Source organism: Sparus aurata, chromosome 9, assembly GCF_900880675.1.
Source record: "Sparus aurata chromosome 9, fSpaAur1.1, whole genome shotgun sequence".
NCBI classification, from domain to species: Eukaryota; Metazoa; Chordata; class Actinopteri; order Spariformes; family Sparidae; genus Sparus; species Sparus aurata.
This window is the reverse complement of record NC_044195.1, coordinates 14,974,078-14,993,820: the sequence shown is the minus strand read 5'-3', so window position 1 is coordinate 14,993,820 and position 19,743 is coordinate 14,974,078. Positions and strand designations below refer to the sequence as shown.

The 19,743-nt window shown below is 41.9% G+C and overlaps 2 protein-coding genes across 3 annotated transcripts; both read left to right on the top strand.

Moving 5' to 3' along the window:
- The first annotated feature begins 682 nt into the window (after window positions 1-682).
- On the top strand, window positions 683-10,163 carry LOC115588543 (NXPE family member 3-like). Of its 2 annotated transcripts, none has more exons than XM_030429199.1 (6): window positions 683-854; window positions 3,295-3,475; window positions 3,669-4,450; window positions 6,720-6,790; window positions 6,902-7,120; window positions 7,202-10,163. In XM_030429199.1, the coding sequence occupies exons 2-6, from the start codon at window positions 3,383-3,385 to the stop codon at window positions 7,762-7,764; spliced, it is 1,728 nt and encodes a 575-aa protein (XP_030285059.1). In that variant the 5' UTR covers window positions 683-854; window positions 3,295-3,382; the 3' UTR covers window positions 7,765-10,163. The 2 variants fall into 2 exon arrangements, with proteins under 2 accessions (XP_030285059.1, XP_030285058.1); XM_030429198.1 differs by having other exon boundaries at window positions 3,275-3,475.
- A 4,481-nt stretch (window positions 10,164-14,644) lies between these two features.
- On the top strand, window positions 14,645-19,463 carry LOC115587693 (NXPE family member 3-like). The gene is made up of 5 exons (XM_030427634.1): window positions 14,645-14,739; window positions 14,985-15,763; window positions 17,565-17,635; window positions 17,734-17,952; window positions 18,037-19,463. The coding sequence occupies exons 1-5, from the start codon at window positions 14,647-14,649 to the stop codon at window positions 18,597-18,599; spliced, it is 1,725 nt and encodes a 574-aa protein (XP_030283494.1). The 5' UTR covers window positions 14,645-14,646; the 3' UTR covers window positions 18,600-19,463.
- The last annotated feature ends 280 nt before the right edge of the window (window positions 19,464-19,743 follow it).

The window sequence follows — 19,743 nt, the reverse complement described above, 5'->3', positions numbered from 1 at the left end:
GCTGCCTCAACAAAATGCCTTGTGTAAATGAATCGGTGAAACAAAACAAAGAAATACGTTCTCTAACAGCTCACAAACACAGTTTACCTGTCAGCATTTGGACCTTTAAGAGACTGTTACACTACACACTGAACATTACACTCCAAGGATGTAGTACTGGCAGACTGTAGGCTCAGCCTGCTCTCGAAGCTGACTCAGAGCTGACATTTTGTACTTCATCTTTATTCTGGACATTTTGACTTCTTTCTTAAAGTGTATACTGAAAAAAAACAAACAAAAACCTATCCTCGGCTCCTGGCATTTTTTTTCTCACCACTGGCCCTTATAGACTTCCATACAGCTGATGCTTCAAGCGCTATAAGAGTTCTTATTGAATGCTGTGATGAAAACTCTGATGGGATGATGACTGTCAGGTGGTGGGGGGTTGTAAGATGTACGAATGCGAGCCAGGACAATTACATAGCGCACAGTCAAATCATTTAAGATTTATAATTGTCATACTTAATTATTCATATTTTAATGACGCCCATTCTTCTATCTGTCCATAGAAGCCTCCGATACGTCATTTTTAGTGGCCTCTCTGGCATTAATGCCCCCTTTTCTGCGGTTAAGTTTTTAAACGACTGACCGCCAGAGGACGCAGCAAGACTCCACCCGTAAACCATGCCCCCCCCCCCCCCCCCAGCTCGTATTTTTCACTGATCACTGGGACCCCTCCTCTTGCTACTACACCGTCTCTGTTGAACGTCCCGAGCCGCGGCTGCCTCAACCCAACCCGGCCAGAACCAGACTCATCAGAACCCTCCTCCGGCGGTTTGACTGTCCGACATCATGCGAACATGTCGTCGTAATGTGTAAGTAGTGGTAGCATTGAGTGGCTAAAAACGCCCGCATTACCGGTGTCAGCGTTAGCTAACAGCGCTAACGTAAGGTCAATATATTGCTGAACATGTGGACCTCCGCTCATGTATTGAATATTAGCGTCCGTCTGTTTCTTTGTTGCTGGCTCTTGCGTCATTGCAGCCTTGCCCGAGAGAGGCGCCGCCGCTAGATAAGATGTGACCGTGCTGACGTATCACTCCTCACTGCCATTTACATCCACCTGACACCACAGCGGTGACTACACGGGAATGTTCATGTAGGTCCATGGTTTCAAATGGTAAAGGATGGGCGGATTATAAAGTGAACAGCTTTGGTGGGTTAAGGTTTCAACTTGCCACATATGAATCTTTCATGCTCGCGCTTTCATATGTATTAATTATAATTTTTATCGAATGTGGTCTGCTGATTGTGATTCAAACAACACTATCAGTCTGATGTCAAGTCACTGTTGTCGCCAAATGATTGAATAATGATCCAGTTGATTCTCAGGTTAGTGTTAAATATTTAATCTCTAAAGATTGTGAATATAGAATTAAAGCAACATTATGTTGGTGTGACACACAGTTGCCAAGTGTAACACCACTGTTGTAAAAACAAATCCCAGGTCTGTGACAATTGTGCCTTTTTTCCATTACATCTGCCGGCCTGGCACTACTCGGTATGATTCCGTGTGATAGGTTTTGAATTTTTACTACAACTGGGCAAACTGCTTGAAGGTGTGTTTTAAACCAATGATGCGGTTGTCCTGATCCCTGCAGTATTATCGAAGAATCACCGCTAACAAAGTGGCTCTGCTCATTCAGTTAGAAACATTTTTTATTTCCTATTACGATAAAACACGATTTCTTGTGTTTGGGAGATTAAATCTGGTGAAATGGCAATACTACAATTTAATTACAATGTAAGTGTAGGATAAGTGCTCAGAACTTTAAGCACCAAGGTTTACCAGCATTCGGCTATAGGCTGGCATTAATCCAGGGCCCTGCTTGCAAACCAACAATGAAGGCCAACCTGCTTAGATCAGATAAGATGAAATGTTGGTACTTGTTTTTTGTAGCACTGTCAAAGCAGAGACTATTCTGTCATAGATGTAATACTCCAGCCTTGGCGACATATCAATCAGAGATATTTTATGGATTGATACTTTGATCAAAGGCATCAGAGGTAATTCTTGACTTTACAATGTCAAATACAATCAGTGGACAATCCCCAATTGTCATTGAGATTGATCCATTGATTACATATCACTAACAATCAAAAATCAGCAGCCAACTCAGGAGCCACATTTTCACGTTTTCAGACGACACTGCAGTCCTCAGCCTCCTGCTCAAGAATGCATATCCTTGAGGCTATCTCACAGAAATATAGTCTTTTGTGCAGTTCATGATGCCAACCATCTCAATTATGAATGCCAGGAGTAGGATCTGGACCCTCGGTCAGTGGGGGATCATAGTCCTATGGTGATACATAATGAACCAATCAGTCAGGTGTGCTCCTACAAGTATCTTGCCGTCCACTTGCTCAACAGCTTTAGGACCTTGGAGGCCCATGTTGACAGTGTTGCTTCTTGTTTACAACAGAAATTATATTTTTATATTAACTGTATGGAGGGGACAAGAAGATTGTGTTTTTATTCTACCAGGCTGTTCCAGAGAGCATTATTCAATACAGGATGTCAGCATGGAATGGTAATCTCACCATACAGTTAAAAAACAAACTGCTCCTCTGGTACAGACTGCCATGAAGTTTATGGGAAATAAAACGAACATCAGTGCCTTCGGTCAATATTTGAAGAAGATATGGTGTGATCCATCACATATTCTCCATGCCATTTATGAGCTCTTCCCCTTTGGTAGAAGATAAGGAACATTACAGAGTAAAGTCAAACGTTGTAAAAACAAATTTGCGCCTACCTCCATTAGCATTTTTAAAACTGTTGCTTGAGGCTATGGTGGCTATGCAAAAGCTTAACTGCTTGTGTAATACACAGTTCAGCCAAAACATTAAAACCACTGGCAGGTGAACAGAATATCATTGACCATCTCTCTACAATGGCTATGTCATTACCTGATGACATAATTAAGGAATAGCTTGAGGAAAGTGACAAAGTATATGTGTAGTGTATGTAATGTCTTGCACAGCATTTGAGTCCAGATAAAGAAAACACAACACAACCGTTTTTATTTAAAATGTAATGATATATAATAAGCAAACTAATAGCATAAAAACTGAACTGTACCCAAACATTAACAACATACCTAATAATTAGGGAACATAAGAAATTAATTAAGCTTAAAGATTCAATGTTGTGCCAATTTAATCATACAATTATATGTTTCTTGATGAATATTAATTGACCAAGTGCTTTTTTTCTGTTTGCCCTTGTTGACAGGGTTCATTCATCTATATCAGGCGCTGAGCATGAAACAATGCCATCATCACCGCGGTGACACCATATTTTGAAACAGGGCCTGATCATGGGAGACAGAAGGAGGTCACCATGTGCAGAAATCTCTCCAAATATGCCCTCATCTTCCTCTTTCTAGCACTGTCTGGAATCATCTTCCTTCTGCGCAACATCCACACTGTGGAGGTGAGGAGACAAGTGGCTTACACACCTAGCTTTTATTTGATGTGCCTTCCTAAATACCTTGAAAGAAAATGGATATACCAATCAATAATTTACCATTTTATCTTTTAACAAAATGTTAAACAGACCTCAATTTAGGTCGAAGCCTGAGTTGGGTCTCCTGCACAAATGCTTACTTTTTTCTCTTTCTCTCCAGAACTGGAACTGCCACACTATTTCAGCCCTCTACCAGCTCCAGAGCAGGATCCAATCATCCTTCATCCCGGTGAATCTGCCTACTTTTCATCACAACCGCACATTTTGTGCCCATCTGGGCCAGAAACCCAGCCCTGAAGATGAACTGGAAGAGCGCTACCTGTTGGACTCTATCGCTTGGCCAGGGCCTCCCCCCCGCACTTCACCAATCGTTCTGCGCCAGACGAGTGACCCTGTGCACAGCCTGTTCGCCATCCTTCCTACTAAAGAGGGACGGGAGTGGCATGTGGGCGACCAGCTGGAGGCCCTCGTCCAAATGCACGACTTCCAGGGTCGTCCCAAGCACTATGGTGGGGATTTCCTTTTGGCCAGACTGCACTCCCCTGAGTTTGGAGCAGGTTTAGCAGGCAAGGTGCTGGACCACGGGAATGGATTTTACTCTGCCATGTTCCCACTCCTCTGGGTGGGGTCTGCGCAGGTGGAGGTTACACTAGTGCACTCAAGCGAGGCTGTTGCTGTTCTGCGACGGCTGAGGGAGGAACGGCCTGATCGGGTGTTTTTCAAGAGCTTGTTCCGCTTAGGCTTCTTGTCTGAAACTACTTTGTGCAACATGTGTCTGCCCCCTGATCAGCAGCCCCTGTGCAACTACACAGACCTTTACACAGGTGAGCCCTGGTACTGCTACAAGCCCAAGGTGCTCGGCTGTGACACCAGGATCAACCACGCCAAAGGAGGCTATCTGAAACATCTCCTCACCAACAAAGAAGCACTGCTCTTCCAGAGGTTTGTACGACTATAGGATGATGGAACTGTTATTTATTAAAGCATAAATCAGATAATATTCTGTAGAACCACCCAACAATACATTCATTTGACTGATAAGTATTGACTAATTGTCCAAAGCCTGATATATATTATTCCTCTGTACCATACACCGCTAGTATAGTCCAAAAATGAAACTATAGACACAGATATGAGACATAGTGTAGCGTGGGGCAAAATTTAACTTTATTAGAATGAAGATAGACTCTGGAATTAACTCTGTAATTACTCATTAAGATGCCGCACTCCACATGTGAAAATCCGTAGCTGTTGCTATGAGCTATCCGATCCCTTTATAACCAAATTGAGAGCTGTGTCCATTGGGTTGTCCCCAATCCTGTCTGTGATATTTAGGAACAGAATATCAAGGTGAGGACAGTGTCCGGTTTGGGAACTGCAGAATTCCTTCTTTGCTTCCTGCAGATGATGCTTTTCGGTTGGCTTCTTTGCTCCATAACCTCCAGCACGCACTGGGGTAGTTTGTAGGTGATTGTGAAGCTGTCAGAATGAGGGTCAGCAACTTCAGGGTCAGCAATGGATCTCTGCCATTAAACAGTGGATTGTCCCCTCTGACTAAAGGGTCCTTCCTCCTGCCAAAAGCAAAGATGTTAAAGTATCTCAGGATCTTGTTCACAATTCATGGGAACGCTGAGCGTGAGATGGACAGGTGGTTTTGTGGGGCATATCAGCAATACTGCAGGCTTTGCACCTGGATCGTAGTGATGAAGAGGGAGCTCAGCTGGAAGTTAAAAATTGCAATTTACCAGTCCATCTATGTTTCCACCCTCACCAATGGTCATGAGCTATGGGTGGCAACCAAAAGAAGTGTTAATGGATTCAAGTCGCCAAAATGAGTTTCCTCTGTAGGGTGGCTGGACTCAGCCTTAGGGCTAGGGTGAAGAATTCTGATATGTGGAGCTTGGACTAGAGCTGCAGCCCTTTTGTGCTAAGAGGTTGGAGCAGCTTCAACTAAGAGGAGACCCTGGGGAAAACCCAGAATTCGCTGAAAAGAATATTTAACTCACCTGTATTTGTCTGTGCAAAAGTTAATTTAAAACTATCTAGTAGTTTCTGGGACATTTCACTTAAAAACACAAATGTGAACCTCATGTTTGTGCTTGTATAGAAATCAGAGAACCACTCAAGTCAGTTGGATTAATCCTCAGAGGATCATGCATTTTTTAACATAATGTTATCAAATAGTTTTTCACAAAATTTCATACTGGACTAAAGCGTATGATGACTTACAGACTGACATTTTCATCCCTAGAGCCATACTGCATATCCTTCCTTAAGGCCCCCACACACCGCCCAGACGTCCAACTGCCTTATCCGACCACTCTCCGACCACTCCGTTGCCTCTTGTCTGACCCGTTCGGCAGAAAAGGTGCATTGAACACACCGCTTCGACGTGCTGCCTACGCCACAGTAGCGTGTACGTTCTGCGCTTGCGCGAGATGCAATAAGCGGGTGGCGCTTTTGTTGTGAGTTGTAAACGAGAACCTTATGCACGCAACTCTCTTTACTTTCGATCAAAACGAAACTTAACTATTTCCGATAAAAAACAGCTGCATACTAAACATGCAGCAAGGCATTACCAAACTTACACAAATTAATTCGTCCTGAACGGACATAACAACTAGTCTGGTGCCACTACTGCAAAACATGAAAACGGGGAATGACGGAACGGAGTGCATAGAAAAACAATGCGCACACAGTATTCCGTCCCTCCCACACGCCGCGCTGATTCGCCAGCACACCGCCAATCAGAACGGCCATTCAGCTGGCACACAACCAATCAGAGAATCCAATGGCTCAGATGTCCGACGGCCCTCCTCCTCAGACTTCGCATGCTCAGTCGGATCCGACAACGTCCGCGCGGCTCCGAAAGCTTCCGACAGAGCCGAACACACCAAACATATTTGTTCCCGACCTCGTCCGAGTCTCTCCAAACGCTTCAGACGTCCAACGGTTGGGCTGGTGTGTTCCTGCCTTTAGCATGAACATCAGGAATATCAGGGAATATTTTAAATAATGAAACTATACATTTGTGAGCTGTTTTTAAAGATGTCTGCAGTAGGAACAGGGTTTAGGGTTGAGTGCCACAGATGGACTGTGGAAGTTGGAAAGTATTGAGAGGCTGACTTTTTAGTCTTTTTGTCATGGGATTTGTTGACAGTAAAAAACTGAAACTAAAACTGACTAAAACTGATCAACTCTTTTTCTTTAGTGGAGTAAACATAAAGGTCCGCATACACGCTTCAGGACCCGACAGAATCAATGTGCTGCCTCCCAGGAAAGGTACAGTATATACCTGTAGAGTAAATTTTGTACATCATGTCACGGTGTGTGTATGCTTTGATCCATTCCATTCAATTAATTTTGTCTACAACATTTCTTTCTTTATATCAGATAGAGTAGAGGTAGAAAGCAGTGTAAAACCAGAAGCTATTCAGCTAGCAACATCTGGATATTACTACGAGGAATCATGGAGGCCATTAAATGGGGTTATAATGCGCCAGTTCAATGAATCATCTGCCATCACTCAGTGTTTGAAGAATAAGGTGATCTACATGTATGGAGACTCCACCGTCAGGCAGTGGTTTGAGCACCTGCTTGCTTTTGTACCAGGTGAGTGTTGTTTTTGTCTCATCTTTTATTTTTGCAATTGTGTATCTTTCCTCCTCTAACTTCCATTTCCACATTCCCCAGAATTAAAGGAGTTCGACCTGCACAGTCCCAAAAACGTTGGACCTTTCATGGCGGTGGACAGCACCCATAATATTCTCTTGAAGTATCGTTGCCATGGCCCACCCATCCGCTTCTCCACTGTCATAGCCAGTGAGTTACGTTACATTTCAAATGAGTTGGACGGCCTCTCTGGGGGTCCCAACACAATTGTTGTCCTCAGCATTTGGGCCCATTTCAGCACCTTTCCTGTGGAGGTGTACATACGGAGGCTCCGTCACATTAGGCGGGCAGTGTTGCGACTCCTGGACCGAGCGCCGGGTACAATCATTGTGATTCGCTCAGCCAACCTCCAAGCCCTGGACCCAGAGGTGAGCCTTTATAACAGCGACTGGTACTCACTGCAGCTCGATGAGGTGCTCAGGGCCATGTTCAAGGGGCTGAATGTTCTGCTGGTGGATGCCTGGCAAATGACTTTGGCACACCACTTCCCTCATGCTCTCCATCCACCTCCAGCCATCATCAAGAACATGATTGACATGCTTCTTTCTTGTGTTTGTCCAGAGACGAAAAAGAGCCAGCAGTAGAATAACAGTAAAGATATTGATGAAGGAAACCAAGAGTTTACTGTGTGAATTTATCAATCAGTTTGTCGGTTCCTAACAGTTAGGCTTTTTAAATAATTAAAGTGTTTTCCAAAGCTACATACCCTTTAAATACCGTCTTCACTGAGAGAGTTTCCAGACTTTAAGTACTGATTGATGTTTACATTCCTGTTATGTTTAATTTGGAATCCCACAGAGCAAATTTTATTCTGAAAATGCCAAAGACCTTGGCACAGTGATTGTTGCTGTCTGTTTATGTTACCAAAGTGTTCTATATGTGTGTGTACACAGTATTTTCATTGAAGCTGATGTTAGTATTCTTTCAAGGTTACTTATGTTTATACATATATTTGTTTTTTTAGTTTTGCCAAAGCTGAAGAATCAATTTGTTGTTCCTAAGACTTTCCTCAGACTGTTCAGTGTTAAACGCAGCCATCTTTTTTTTGTTTGAGCAAACTACAACATACCTGAATTAGATTGTATTTAAAGAGATGGGTCAATCCAGAATCAAAAAATGCATATTTTTCCTATTAGCTGTAGTGCTGTTTATTTATCTATATTGCTTTGTTGTGAGTTGCTGAGCTGTCTGCCTTCACTTGAATACAACCAAACTAGTGGCTTTCTGCTTGTGGTGTTCAAAGCGCTAAAAATACAATTAAGGAATTTGACAGTAATGTTTCTTTCCAGATATCATGAACAACATACTCAAAATAATCCACAGACCTTATTATGAGCAATTGCATGTGGGAACTACTCCCTTATCTACTGAACTGAAAATAGTTCCTACCAAAGCTCTTGCTTCACCCTGAGCGCTGTTTGACTCTCTGCTGTGTGTGTGTGTAGCTGATCACCGCCCTCAGTCAAAGAGATGCACAGACATGCAGCTCTTTATGACAGACAAAGAGCCAAAGAACACAGAGACACTAATGTAATGTGGTCGCTACATTTTTATCCCAACCTCACACCTTGCGCGCTGTCACTGGCTAGGGGCTACACAGCGCAGCAAAATTCTAAGGACAAAACAAGAAAACATCGCCACAGACTTCCAGTGGGTCATAAGTGATGTTTTAGATGGATTACTTTTCAGTCTTTGCATTGTTTTTAGAAAAACAACTTCAAACAAGAGTAAGCAATAATTTTTGGATAATGCTTTTGGTATCAAACCATGGTTCATTCTGAGTTTTTTGTAGCTTTTTTTAAATTTAACAAGCTGCAATATTCATAATTTAATTCTAGTCTAGGCATTTGATATGTATACATACAGTGTATACATGATAAAGTGTTTTATGAGTTTTAACAATAGTATGTTATGTGTGTGAAAGATTTCCCATTCAGAAGTAGTTAGATAATAAATGCACAGCTGACAAGATAATCAGTTAGTTACAACCAGACTGTAACATAACAATTCCAAACGTTTCGGAAAAATATTCAGGAGTGTGTAGTGGTGTGCTTGTAGATTTGCTAGCATAGGTTGGATTATTGGCCTTTGAAATGTTATTTTAGATGCTTACAGTACACATTGTGAACATGACTGTAGCTCATTGTAACAAAAATATAAATGGTACTAATAGCTGCATCTCAGCTGTGCATTAACACACTCGAAGGATCTGTCTGTACTTCAGTTCCCTCCACATTGTTTCAGTTGACTTTTAGCTGGTGAGCTCTGGCAGATCCGTCTCTCAGCCTGTCAGACTGTAACTTTCAACATTCACACAGCTTTGATAAAAAAACGTACACGCGTCACATCAGATGCCAGCAGCTGTGTGTTGACTTGAGGCTCGTCCTTTGATTACATTTATAATAACAGCTCTTTCGTATATGTAACTTTGTATTGCAACAATAATTTTCTTTTTGTGTTTAGTTTTAATTCTGTATGTTTTTATATCAACTTTGAGGGTAGATTTAACTTGATCAAAAAATACACATCATTCACAATGGTTGGACAGTGGAGATTGAAGAAGGGATTAAGGGTTGAAGTTATCAGGTCTGTGTGATACAAAGAGAAAATGTGCCTGTTTTTCTGTCTAATCTGTTTGTTCCTGACAGTAATCAGGAGCTGACTATTAAGAGACTTATCATAACTTATAAGCGCAGTTGTTGTCAGGTTTACCAGTATTTGCTATTGCCAAATGTGTGCTTAAACATCTGTAATAAGGAGTATGACTGTATTTGAAGGCCAGTTTTCATTTTTGTACTTAAAAGGAGGTTTGAGGCGATATATCTATGTAATTTTTGTATCATTAAATGGAGCTATGATACTCATCAGGATTTTACATGGATAATCAGCTGGTGATGCATCATTTGTCATGCCTTTTTCATGAAATGTTCAGTGTGGTTCAATAAACTAAACTGACTATGGCAGCATCAAGAGTCACAGATCAGTCCTGTGTGTTGAGTTCAATTCATTTTCACTCTATGAGATTGTAAAATATAACAATAAAAAAGAGACAAATTCTTCCCTAGATGCTTTGAAAGAGCAACTTTCAGTTCACATGCTTCCTGTTCATCTTACCTTCCTTCTGCATGCTAATACTTTAGAGGGAAACATGATCAACACTAATACAATATTCTAAGCACTGTAACATCTCTCAGACTGGACTGAATTGCATAAGCTCGAAGACCCTCGCACAAAAATAGATGGAATCAATGCATCCTTTTATCCAATCATGAATATAAACATACCTTTCTTAATGATTTTATTGATATCAAGGTGACTAAATATAGGAAATTAGTGTGATGCTTTGAGCAAAGGAAAAGAAAAACAAAGGTATAAAATCGCTACACGACAACTTTACGCATCCATTGAGTTAGAGGATGCCCAGAGCACTGGGTGAGTGTTGGTGTTGTTTACTTCACTAGCAAACAAGCTTTGGACCACTGATAGAAGAAGTTTTTCAGACTGGAAGAGGAAGACCGTCCGGCCTGGAGCTGCTCTATCACAGATCGTAAAACACAGAAGGTTATTGCTTACTGCCCCTTTAAAGAAGACATTTGTGGCTACAAATGCTCAGTGGCTGGAATCTGTGTGTGTTCTTTCAATGAAAGAACAGAAAAAGAATCTTTCAATGAATATGAGACTGATAAGGGTTGAGAAACAGATATTTTCTGCAAGTTAAACATAGTTCCAACTGATGTCAGTAGGCCTTGGGAGTAATAGAATACATGTACATGTGCATGTAATCAAGATTTTCTAAAAAGTGAACTGTTTTCTGGTGAAGCAATGGAAAAGATGTAATTAGATTAAAATACATTCAGTGAAGATTATTATAAACAGGACTAGTGTACTAATGTGTAACCAAGCACATGTGCACAATAACCCTTTGCGTGTCTCGCACAATATCACTTGAATTAAATTAAAGTCATCTTAGTCTTACTTGGATTGTGATGGACTACATTTTTTCAGAGGTAGTAACTGTATCTAATACATTTTTAAAATGAAACCCCCACTCCTGCCTGTCAGTTCCCTTAATAAGATTTGTTATCTTTAACAGAATACATTCTTAAGCACCTGTTCGTATGCACCTGTTGAATAATGTTTAAACTTTTAAAGTTTTTTTACAGATGAAAAAAATATATTATTGCGATACATTTTAGATTCCATAACATTAATATCCATCATTACAGTGCCATTAAGAGAGCAATATTTCTACATAAACATTAATAAAAGTAACAACCAGTCAGTGTTGCCACATCGTCAGCCGTTTTTTTGCATTTTTCTCCTATATATAATAATTATAAGTAGCAGAAGAAAATTTTACTCTTTACATGCAACATTTAGGCAACAATATGTGGACAATCACTGATTACAACTATATGATTATTAAATAGCTCATTCAAAAACCGGGGTTGAGTGTGAATATGCTCCTATAACGGTGGAGGCTTTCCATTAGATTTAAGGACCTGCCTGCTGTAACTCATTTCCATTCAGCTACAAAAGCATTAAGTGATGTTAAGCACTGATGTAAGTTTTCCAATTCACCCCAAAGTCGCTGGATGTGGCTGAGGTCAACTTCTTAAACACTAAAATAAGACAAAAAAAATGCAGAAAGACAGACAGTCTCCACCACAACATCACTTGCACTTGCACTCGCTGGGCAGAACAAGTTCTGAGCTGACAGTGAAAAAATCCTAAAAAATCAAACGGGCCTGCCTTTGTGCATGGCGGCATTGTGTTGAAACAGGATGGGGTCCCCAGACCATTGAAAGACCATTGTCTAAAAATATCTTTGTGTGCTGCAGCTTTAACATTTCCCTTTTTTGAAATGAAAAATGGTGGCGATATGTTATCAAGTGATTTGACTGATTCCAAGCCAGTTTGATTCTAAACCTCATAATATGATGAAAACAGTCGTTCAGTGTTATTACTTTCACCCTTCATAGATGCCTCCAATCAAGAATAATTGAATCTCACAGAGGAGAGCAGAGGCAGAGAAGTACAGGCTGATTCTGGAGTCTCTTCAGTCCTGTGCGTGGGTCTAAACATGTGTGCAGGTTGACAGAAGTGTAAAATATGACTATGCTAATGTGTTGCATGCCTGCTGACTACAGAATGCTCCAACAAACAGACACACACACACACACTTACACACACACACACATACACACACAAACAGGACATCTTAACCTTACTATGCCTTGTTTTCTCTCATTATATGTCTCAAGGTAGAATACACTCCTCATCAGCCTTTTAAAACACACACATCTTTATTTTAGATTCCCACAGACTACCCACCCAACAACAACAACAACAACAGAGGCTATCACTGGTAATGTAGATGTCCAGTGATGTTGTCATAATCTCGGTCCTTGTTCTTGTGATTTCTGTTTTATTTTGAAATCTGACCCTTGTGTGTCGTGTTGCTTTTCAGTTCCTCCCGTCTCTGTGATTTTCCCTCCTTCCAGTGTTTTTCTGTTCTTTTCCCTCACCTTTCCTTCTACCACCTCACTCCACCTGTACCTCAACCCTTGGTTAGTGTGTCAGTATATAGTCTTTGTTCTCCCTTGTCACAAACTGGGCCTCACGGCCGTGACAGTACAAGGAGATGCACACAGGAGACAATTAACTTAGTATTTATTGAAGGAAAAGTAACTTAAAAAAGTAACCTAAACTAATCATGACGTGTGGAATCAGTGGAATCAGTGGTGTAGGTGAATGCATGAGTGGAGAAGGGTGTACAAAACCCAAATGCCAAACAAAAGCTGAACAAGATGTCTCTAGGAGGAGAGCCAGCCCGCTACTGAGCTCCAGGAGAGAGTTTCAAGCACCCAGACGCTCACAGCCCAGGTGGTGCCAATGCTGCTGACGACCGTGCTGATGTCAGAAGAGGGAGAGAGAACAGGGAGGGTTGTAACACTCTCATGTCTTGTCCCTCATATCAGTTCATTCCATGTTCACCTGTGTTTCCCAGCCTGTTTTTACCAGCTGTGTCATGTGTCTGTGACGAATGGGATTCAGGCTGGCCAAACAATGTGAAATCATTGACTGTTGAGACCTGTCTCCACCACAACACCTTGGATTAAGCTGTTGCACTTGAGCCAACAGGTCTATGGAGGACTAAAAGTGCCATAAATAAATAGATACACCATTAAATAATTAAATGTGTCATTAATTAATTAAAATACTACTATATAATTCATATTATGTAAAAAACATATGTAATTATTTTGCTATTTATTTAATTATTTCATGGTCCTGTGTTGCAGTGCTTCATTAATTTATTTTATCTGTCGAACTCGTCCATAAAAATCGGTGGGCGGATCCTAACACATGATTGGTTACCCTGCACATCAAGTCAAGGCAAACTGATATCAGATGATGGATTGATGCAATCAAACAAAACTTTATTGGCAACCGCTAAAAATCCCTCCCAAAATCAACCGGAGGGCTCGGTCCCCTGCTAGCCCCAATGTTGATACAGCATGCGAAGTGCAGGACAACATGTCAAAAAATTGCCCTCAATAGAAGGTTCATGGGGAACCTCTTTTGGTTTCAAGAGTACAGACCAAAGCAATGGATTAGACTAAATTTGTATAAGCCCCGCTTATGAAGTGTGAGTTTGACAGATAAAATAAATTCATGAAGCACTGCAACACAGAACCATGAAATAATTGATTAAATAGTGAAATAATTATATATGTTTTTTACATGAAATGAATTGATATTTTAATTAATTAATGACACATTTAATTCCAATTTTAATTAATTAATGACACATTTAATTCATTATTTAATGGTGTATTTATTTATTTATTTATTTAATTAAAGCACTACAGGACAGGACTACAGGACGAGGAGAGGTGGACTCTGCGTTGACACCACTGATGCTTGGTGGTCACACACAGTCAAAGTGTATGGACAGTGTATGGACATCCCACTGATGTCGCAGTTTTGATGTGACATTAATATAACCATCTTGTTGCTGCTGTTTACATTCACTCTGACGCAAATTCAAAAGATGCAAAAGATGTGTTTGTCTATATGTCTATATAGATACCTAAATATACAGTATGTTCTGTGTTTTGTGCAGCATGAAGGAGTTTATTAAACACAAAGTTTTACAACCCTGTATTATGACCAAAAAATTGTACTTTGTACCCGTGTTTCTACTTCCTTGTCTTATAACGACTCGCACACAGAGGAGATGAATAACTAAACTGCTCAGATGAATATCTGTATGATCATGTGTCAACTCTGATCTTTCTTTTTTTATGAATATTAATAGATCATCAGACTTTTTTTTCTGTTTATTGATCCTTCTTGTGGACTGGGTTCATACATCTAAGGACTTAATGATAACATCATCACCGCAGTGGAAAGCATACAGTGAAACAGTGCCTGATCACGGGACACAGAAGAAAGTCACTATGTCCCGAAAGTTCTCAAAAGTTGCTGTCATCTTCCTCTTTCTGGCTGTGTTTGGACTCGTGTTCCTGCTGCGCAACGTCAGCATTATGGAGGTAAGGAGAAAAGGGGGTACATCTGGTTTTTAATTTAGGTTTTTTCTCAATTACTTAAAAGGACAAAGGACATATCTATCATTTACCTTTCTGTTCAGACAACATGTAATATATTTGTGAATATTGTTAATATATTGAAACAGTCCTCTGTTATAGGTCTAAGTCTGAGATAGTTGGGTTAAACATGCAACAATAGTCTGCCTATCTCCTGCACAACCTCTTATTTCTCATCCCTTTCTCTGTAGAACTGGAACTGCCACACTGTTTCAGCCCTCGACCAGCATCAGAGCAGGATCCAATCATCCCTCATCCCAGTGAATCTGCCTACTTCTAATCACAACCACACTTTCTGTGGCCATCTGGGCCAGAAACCCTCCCGTGAAGAAGAATTGGAAGAGCGCAACCTGTTGGACTCTATCTCTTGGCCAGGGCCTCCGCCTCGCTCTTCACCAATCGTCCTGGACCAGACGAGTGACCCTGTGCACAGCCTGTTCACCCTCCTCATTAAGGAGGGAAGGGAGTGGCATGTGGGCGACCAGCTGGAGGCCCTCGTCCAAATGCACGACTTCCAGGGTCGTCCCAAGCACTACGGTGGGGATTTCCTTTTGGCCAGACTGCACTCCCCTGAGCTTGGAGCAGGTGTAGCAGGCAAGGTGCTGGACCACAGGAATGGATCGTATTCTGCTGTATTCCCGCTCCTCTGGGTGGGGTCTGCACAGGTGGAGATTACACTAGTGCACTCAAGCGAGGCTGTTGCTGTTCTGCGACGGTTGAGGGAGGAACGGCCTGATCGGGTGTTTTTCGAGAGCTTGTTCCGCTCGGGTTCCCACTCTGAAACTACTGTGTGCAACATGTGTCTGCCCACTGTTCAGAAGCCCCAGTGCAACTATACAGACCTTTCCACAGGTGAGCCCTGGTACTGCTACAAGCCCAAGGTGCTCGGCTGTGACACCAGGATCAACCACGCCAAAGGAGGCTATGTGAAAAATCTCCTCACCAGCAAAGAAGCACCACTCTTCCAGAGGTTTGTACTGTTGTACTAGATGATAGGATGATTTGTGTTGTATTAAAGGTCCCATATTATACTGTTTTTCATCAATTTCACACAGCTGTCAGAGGTCCAACAAATCTGTATTTGATATGTATTGCCCCAAACACATCCATGGTCCTGAATTCCAGCTGTCTAAAAGTCGCTCTGCTGAGGTCTGTTCACAGCACTCTGTTTCTGTGCCTGCACCTTTAAATGCTAATGAGCTGCGTCTGTCAACGCCTACTTGGGGAGCCTTGCCTGCTACGTCACTCTCAGGGAGGGGAAGCCCCTTATGCTAACGGTAGCATGCGCTAATGTTTACAGTGGATGTAACACTATAGCTCGCGGAGATTTTTTCGTTCAACCGAACCAGTTTGACCCAGAATCGGACCCAGAAGTAGAGGCTCCGGAAGAAGCACAGACTCTGCGGCTGCAGCAGGACGTTTCAGAATGGTTAGTTTGGCTGAATAATATTAGTTTGTTTGTATGTGTTGTTACAGCTACTGCCATGTAGCTAATGGCTAACAGCTAGCGAAAGCTGTGTTTGTCTCCAACACAGTCTCCAAACTGTTATACACTGTTCGCATCGTCTCTGTCTCCAGTCTGCACATGTTTCCAGACTTTCTACTGTGACAACAAAGCTCCCTCGTAATATTATTAACATTAAACTCGCTTCAAACGCCATTGCATAGCGGACCGAAGCGGAGCTAACTAGTTAGCCAGTTTCAAGCTGACTTCACCATAACGTACTCGTCGGCAACTGTAAATGCTATCAAACCGCGGCGACACTTATCGCTGGCTCGGGTGCAGTTGCTGGGTCCAGTATGGCTGAGACTGATCCTTTTAGGAGGGTCAGTGTCGAGGCAAAGCTAGCTTTGTATTGACTCTCGTTACTGAAGCAGTCCGACGTGAGGTGGTTAGCACACACATACAAGCTAACACAAACCGCAGCCGGCACGTTGTCATTAAAAATGAAACATGACCACTGTCTCTTCTGTTGTTCTGTAGCTGGGACAGAATATAGGCACTTCTGTTGATTTATACACCAACAACAGAGCAATTGCGTGTCTAGCTCTGAGCGACAACGTTGTGAAACACTGCTGTCTGGTGAGCACACACATACAGCACTTTGGGAACTGCTGTGGGTACATTCCCATTAAAAATAAAATCCATCCATTGAGTCCTCAAGACCCCCGATGTGGGAGGTTTAAAAAGACTCTGGTGCTCGTTAGTGCAGCCAACGACAGAGCAACCGCTCCTTCCCGGTCGTACATTCGCCATTTTCTAACCGAGCGGGAAATAATGGCGCCGTTTAGATAATTCCTTCGGGTGTGGCAAACCTTCACCTGGGGCGGTGCCACCAACCTAGGGGGACGCGTCTAATCTGTCAGTGACGTCACCGACAGACTATCTTCAACTGGCCTGTATAAGCACACATTTTCTAAAGGCGGAGAAAGCAAAAAAGGGAGAGGATGAACTTTTTTCATACCAAGGGGGATTGTAGACAGGCCGGGGATGCATATTATTGATAGAAAACCGCTCTAAGGTGTATTTTGCATAATATGGGACCTTTAAAGGATGGGTGGGGTTATATTCTGTATTCAAATTCACTGTTCATTGTGGACCTTCAGGTCCAGACTAGTTAGTCAGTCTTTTTATCTATCCGTGCAAAACGCCTGCCTAAAGAGATGGATTTGGTTTTGGGCTTTTTTTTTCAGGGTATCTGTTGACATACATCAAATCTAGAATATCACCTGATAAACTGTTTCTTTTAAAACTGTTTCTTTTATCTTAGTGGTGTAAACATAAAAGTTATCATACATGCTTCAGGACCCGACAGAATCAATGTGCTGCCTCCCAGGAAAGGTACAGTATACCTTTTGAGCATCATGTCACAGTGTGCGCATGCTTTGATTTATTCCATTCAATTAATTTTGTCTACAACATTTCTTTCTTTATATCAGATAGAGCAGAGGTAGAAAGCAGTGTAAAACCAGAAGCTATTCAGCTAGCACCATCTGGATATTACTACGAGGACTCATGGAGGCCATTAAATGGGGTTATAATGCGCCAGTTCAATGAATCATCTGCCATCACTCAGTGTTTGAAGAATAAGGTGATCTACATGTATGGAGACTCCACCGTCAGGCAGTGGTTTGAGCACCTTCCCGCTTTTGTACCAGGTGAGTGTTGTTTTTGTCTCATCTTTTATTTTAACACCTGTGTATCTCTCCCCCTGTAACTTCCATTCATTCCATCTTCCCCAGAACTGAAGCAGTTCAACCTGCACAGTCTTAAAAACATTGGACCTTTCATGGCGGTGGACAACACCCATAATATTCTCTTGAAGTATCGCTGCCATGGCCCACCCATCCGCTTCAACACTGTCAAAGCCAGTGAGTTGCGTTACATTTTTAATGAGCTGGACGGCCTCTCTGGGGGTCCCAACACCATTGTTGCACTCAGCATTTGGTCCCATTTCAGCACCTTTCCTGTGGAGGTGTACATACGGAGACTCCGTCACATTAGGCGGGCAGTGTTGCGACTCCTGGACCGAGCGCCAGGGACAATCATTGTGATTCGCTCAGCCAACCTCCAAGCCCTGGACCCAGAGGTGAGCCTTTATAACAGCGACTGGTACTCACTGCAGCTCAATGAGGTGCTCAGGGCCATGTTCAAGGGGCTGAATGTTCTGCTGGTGGACGCCTGGCAAATGACTTTGGCACACCACTTCCCTCATGCTCTCCATCCACCTCCAGCCATCATCAAGAACATGATAGACATGCTTCTGTCTCATGTTTGCCCAGTGACGAAAAAGAGCCACCAGTAGAAGAACAGTGAAGATTTTACTGAGAGTTTTTCCAGACTTCTATTTCTTATCTATGCTCATTTGTCTGTTAAGTTTTGATATTGAAGTTGAGATGTCTGCCTTCTTTCAATTGTAATTTAGCTAGATGGCAATCGGGTTGTGGTGCTCACAGCTACTAAAAGAAATTAAACACATTTTTTTCCTTTTTTTTTCAATTCAACAGCAATGTCAAGATTTATTGATCATGATCAAAATATTCAAATTCTCCATTTGTTTACACAGAACCAACCAGCTCTGGCGTAAAAACGCACTGGTGTGTAATTCACACAGCACGGAAATGTGACAAAGAGTTGGTAGGACAAACAGGAGGACAGACACTTCTCCACATATAACTTCAGTATTTTTTTCCTCTTATGTTGAGGAAGCCGCGCTGCTGGCTTATCCATTCACACAGGTCAGTTCACCTCTGCAGTGCCTCTGATACTACCTCCGGAGGCGTACAGAGCCACAGCGAAATTTCACCCCTTCGTTGCATCTGAAACTTTCACACAGAGGAGGATGCGGAGAATTGATGCATGATTCTCTCACTCAAAGGGCAGTTTGAATGTGACTGCCAGTACTTGCTATTGTCAAATGTGTGCTTTAGCATCTGTAATAAGGAGAATGACTGTATTTGAAAGCCATTGTCATTTGCATACATAAATTGAGGTTTGAGATGAAGGGGCGATATCTATATAATATTTCTATCATTAAATGGGGCAGTGATACTCATCAGGAGTTAGTCTGGATAATCAGCTGGTGATGCCTAATTTTTCATGTCTTCAGTGTGGTTCAATAAATGAATAAACTGTAAATAAAGTCTAACTGTGGCAACATTAAGAGTCACTGATGAGCCTTGTGTGTTGTGTTAAAATTGATTTAATATTTTCTGTATTAAACAGGTAGAATTGTTGGTAAGATTTAACTTGTCAACTGTAACATGAAATACAAACAAAACGAAAGCGACAAATTCATCCCTTACTCTTTAAAAACATTACTTCATCTGTGAACAATTGTGCGCGAGTGACATTAAGCTAACGTTAGCACACAATGGAACACACGGAGGGTCTGTGTGGTTAAATTAAGGACAACTCTCAGTAGCCTACTCACCAGAGAGTCTGGTTCT